This window comes from Lactuca saligna, chromosome 5 (genome assembly GCF_052625555.1).
Source record: "Lactuca saligna cultivar CGN05327 chromosome 5, ASM5262555v1, whole genome shotgun sequence".
Taxonomy (NCBI): domain Eukaryota; kingdom Viridiplantae; phylum Streptophyta; class Magnoliopsida; order Asterales; family Asteraceae; genus Lactuca; species Lactuca saligna.
This window is the reverse complement of record NC_136421.1, coordinates 310,788,958-310,793,742: the sequence shown is the minus strand read 5'-3', so window position 1 is coordinate 310,793,742 and position 4,785 is coordinate 310,788,958. Positions and strand designations below refer to the sequence as shown.

Genomic DNA, 4,785 nt, shown 5'->3' with positions numbered 1-4,785 from the left:
ATGGCTCTTCCTTCCACTTCCCGTTTGGAATTCCGACAAGGGGTTTCGTCGTCGGCTTTACCTGCTTCTAAACGGGGACATTCTCCTCGCCTGGCTATGTTTCCTACGGTTAATTTGCCCTCGCCTTTGCCTGTTTATGATGACTTGGGTGATTCAACTTTCATCTGTCAATTTTGTTCCGCCTTTTTCTGGTATGCTGAAAGGCTTTTCTATTTGTCAGAAAAGGATCGTCCCTGTTATACGCGATGTTGCAGGTCTGGTGCTGTTATATTGCCTTACCCTCTTCTTCCTCCTCCACAATTATCTTCTTTGTATAGTTGTGCTTCTTTTAGGCAGAATATCAGAGCTTACAATAGCATGTTTTCTATGACATCTTTTGGGGCTGTGGTTGATGACGATATTAACAGAGGTGGAGGCCCTTATGTGTTTAAGGTATCTGGTCAGCTGTCACATTCTATAGGTTCTTTTTGCCCTAATGATGCTAAGCCTCCGAGGTTTTTGCAGTTATATATGGTAGACACGCAGCATGAGTTGTCTAATAGGCTGGCAGCTTTCCAGGACCCTACGAAGCAACCTTTGGATCCAGGAATTGTTGAGTTATTAATGGCTATACTTACACTACATAACGAATATGTACGTACCTTTAAAACAGCGAAACAAATTGCTGAAGAAGGAAATTTAGATGAATATGTGGTTTGTCTTTTCAATGATGTTCCGGATAGACGCTACACTCCTCCCGCGCCTGGTACTTTGGGATGCATTGTTTTTGGTGACGACTGTGTCAGTAGTAGATACGATACACTTATACATTCTAAGGGTGGTCAGGCACAGCGGGTTAGTAACCTCCATCCAAGTTACATGCCACTGCAATACCCTCTGCTTTTCCCGTATGGTGAGGACGGGTGGTCACCTAGGCTGAAACTTTTCAATGAATCGGGTTCCAAAGCTAGAAACTTAACAGTGAACATGTACTATAGTTATCAGATACACGCACGTTGTAATATACACTCTCTTCTACTTAATTCATGTAGATTGTTTCAACAGTTTTTAGTTGATGCTTATACATGTATCGAACAGTCTCGTCTTGAATTCTATCAAAATAATCAGGAACATCTTAGATCTGATTTCATCAGTGGGATCTATGATGCACTTTCTAACGGAGATACAGAAAGCCGTTCTGTTGGTAGACGTGTGCTTTTGCCCCCTTCTTTTGTCGGTGGCCCCCGATACATGTACAGCCACTATCAAGATGCCCTCTCCATTTGTAGAGAACATGGGAATCCACAATATTTTATCACCTTTACATGCAATGTGAAGTGGCCAGAAATTAGACGATACATGTTGCTCCATAATCAAAACGATGTACATAGTAGAGCCGATATCATTTCACGTGTTTTCCACATGAAAGTAAAGACCTTTATAAGATTTCTTAAAGAAGACAAAACATTTGGACCTGTAGTAGCACGTAAGTCGTATATATTAATTCTTAGTTAAATATATATACATTATTTTTGTCTCTTTCATTTCTAGGTTACTTCACAATAATTTTAAACGACTTTTTTTTGTAGACCTGTACACAATTGAATTCCAAAAGCGGGGCTTACCTCATTGTCATACGCTGTTGTGGGTTGCTGCATCACATAAAATACAAGAGCCTTCTGACATTGATGCATTTGTTACTGCTGAACTGCCAGATCCATCATCAGAACCATTATTATACCACACCATTACAACGTGTATGATCCATGGTCCATGTGGTTTGCTAAATGTAAATGCTCCATGTATGAAAGATGACAAATGTAAGAAAAAATTTCCAAAACCATTCCAACACTGTACAGCCTTTGACAAAGAGGGTTATGCACATTATAAGAGAGATTGTGTGGCACACCATACACTACAGAATGGAATCCAGGTAGATAATAGATATGTTGTCCCATACAATAAAAGGTTATGCAGTCGTTTTGACGCTCATATTAATGTGGAGTACTGTGGTTGGAATATGATGATAAAATATTTGTTCAAATATGTTTCCAAAGGAATGGAGCGGGTGAGGTTTGTTGTTCAGAAAAATGTGTTGGTTGGTCAACCTACCACCTCTTCACAACACATTGTCGTCGACGAAATACGAAATTTTGTTGACGGTCGTTACCTTTGCCCTCACGAGGCTGCCTGGCGTATTTTTGATTTTCCCATTCATGAGCGCGAACCATCAGTCACGATACTCCCAGTTCATCTGCCAGATAAGCAGACAGTTTACTTCAAAGAAAACACTCTCATCCATGATGTTGTTCAACATCCAGATTTCGGTTACAGTCTACTATTAGGATGGTTTGAAAATAATAAGTGGGAATCATTAGGAAGAAATCTCACTTATGTTGCGTTTCCCACAAAGTATTGGTGGGATAAGGATGCAAAAATCTGGAAACGAAGAAAACGTATGACAAGCAGTGCGATAGGTAGACTTATATTTGTGCACCCTTCTGCAGGGGAATTGTTCTATCTACGAATGTTGCTTTGTCATCAGGTTGGTTGCACATCCTATGAGGATATCCGTACTGTTTGCAACAAGGTCTATCCAAATTTTCGTGCTGCATGTGATGCATTGGGCCTGATTGGAGAAGACAAAGAATGGATGACCGCATTTACTGAAGCATCTGAGTGGGCAAATTCATTCCAACTAAGATCACTTTTCTGTCGTTTGCTTCTTCACTGTGACGTTAGCGATCCTATGTCCCTGTGGGAAATTGGATGGAGAAAAATGAGTGACGACTTACTGTACAATATCAATTCACAGAAATTTGGATCAAATTTACATATAGGTGATGCTCATTTACAACAATTGGTTCTGTTTGAGCTGGAAGGAATTCTTCAGTCCTCGACTCCTTCGAAATCGGTCACTGACTTCCATCTGCCAAAACCAACGGAAGAGACAATTAGACTACTGTAAAATCGACTGATTCTAGAAGAGACATCATATGACACAGACACACTCAAAGTAGACCACCAACGCATGCTATCACAATTAAATAGTGAACAACTCCACATTTATAAGTTGGTTGTCTCGTCTGAAAAAGACGGACAACAGGTTCTCCTGTTCATTTACGGACATGGCGGGACAGGCAAGACATTTATTTGGACTACATTACTTGCATACTTCCGCTCTATTGGGAAGATCGCACTTGCTGTGGCTGCATCGGGCATAGCATCATTGTTGCTACCATCGGGTAGAACTGCTCATTCCAGATTTAGTATACCGATTGACCTTTCGCAAAAAGACGCATGCAACATTTCAAAGAAAACCCTACTTGCAGAGTTATTGAAACGTACGTCTATCATTATCTGGGATGAGGCCCCAATGAATGATAGGCGTTGTTTCGAATGCCTGGACCGTTCCTTAAGAGATATTCTAGATTGTGATACTAAGGTGTTTGGTGGAATGTCCGTACTGTTAGGAGGGGATTTTCGTCAAACATTACCTGTTTCCCCAAAAAGTACAATCTCACATATCATTAGTTTGACTTTACCCAAATCATACCTATGGCCATGTTTTACAGTTTATAAGTTAAACCATAATATGCGTCTAATGAGTACGGGCACCTATTCAGAATCAGAGCTATCTGTATCAGAATTTGCAGCATGGTTACTAAACGTTGGGGATGGTGTTTTAGGAGAATCAGATCCTATTGATAAAAAAGACACAAAATGGATTGAAATACCCTCTTCCCTCACTATACTACCAGGAGAAAATGCATTGAAAAATCTTATAAATTTTGTATATGGTGACGGGATTCTTCTCAATCCTTCTCCATCTGTATTGGCAGGTAGGGCGATTGTATGTCCAAAGAATGATACGGCGAACATAATAAACGAGCTCGTCCTAGAACTTACCCCTAACAAGACAACATCTTATAGAAGTGTTGACACAATAGAATCTAATGGAAACCAATCTTTAGAATTTAACACTTTCTATCCAGTCGAATACCTGAACGGGCTCACCTTTCCTGCTATCCCACCCCACAAACTATCACTGAAAAATAACACTCCTATTATGCTAATAAGAAATATCAACCAAAGAGAAGGTTTATGCAACGGTACACGGTTAATTGTTACACAGTTATTGCCAAACGTGATACAGGCAACAATAATTACTGGCACATCCATCGGAAAACACGTGTACCTGCCCCGGATAAAATTTATACACAAAAGCCCTGAAATCCCTTTTACCTTCATTAGAAAGCAATTCCCAGTCAGGGTTTGTTATGCCATGACAATTAACAAAAGCCAGGGTCAATCACTATCTAAAATCGGAGTTTTTTTGCCGGAACCAGTTTTCACACATGGACAACTTTATGTTGCCCTCTCTCGTGCTACATCTCCACAGTCTATTAAAGTACTGATACAATCTAATGTTGGTGGTGCACATAGCAAAACAAAAAATGTTGTCTTTAAAGATTTCTTGCGCACAATTACTATTTGTGAGGTCGAATGCATATCCATCTTTTGTAAACATAAATCATCTTACATCAGACTCTTGCTGCCTTTCTGTATTACAATAACCAGCAAAATATGAATATATTTTCTTATGTAACAAATTGCAATCCCTGCCTGTCTTCCGAGTCTTGTATCATATTGATGTTCTACAAACATATATTATAATACATCACATCTTTATTGATTGATCATATCATAGTACATCTGTAAACATATACAATTTTCCTTGCAGAAAAACATCTAACATCCAGTTTTTTTTCTCAAACCTTGTGTCAGCCACATGTCTGAAATATT

At 39.5% G+C, this 4,785-nt stretch overlaps 2 protein-coding genes across 2 annotated transcripts; both read left to right on the top strand.

Annotated features, from left to right (window-relative positions):
• Positions 1 to 2,947, top strand: LOC145047051 (uncharacterized). Its single transcript, XM_078995297.1, has 2 exons — positions 1 to 1,465; positions 1,569 to 2,947. Exons 1-2 carry the CDS (start codon positions 1 to 3, stop codon positions 2,945 to 2,947), a joined length of 2,844 nt encoding a protein of 947 aa, XP_078851423.1.
• A 63-nt stretch (positions 2,948 to 3,010) lies between these two features.
• LOC145047050 (uncharacterized) lies at positions 3,011 to 4,570 on the top strand. The gene has a single exon (XM_078995296.1). The coding sequence runs from the start codon at positions 3,011 to 3,013 to the stop codon at positions 4,568 to 4,570; it is 1,560 nt and encodes a 519-aa protein (XP_078851422.1).
• Positions 4,571 to 4,785: the final 215 nt, after the last annotated feature.

Coding starts and splice junctions, on each gene's coding strand:
- LOC145047051 (XM_078995297.1), top strand. CDS start 1: ATGGCTCTTCCTTCCACTTCCCGTTTGGAATTCCGACAAGGGGTTTCG. Junction 1,466..1,568: donor ATTTGGACCTGTAGTAGCAC/GTAAGTCGTATA, acceptor TTTTTTTTGTAG/ACCTGTACACAATTGAATTC.
- LOC145047050 (XM_078995296.1), top strand. CDS start 3,011: ATGCTATCACAATTAAATAGTGAACAACTCCACATTTATAAGTTGGTT.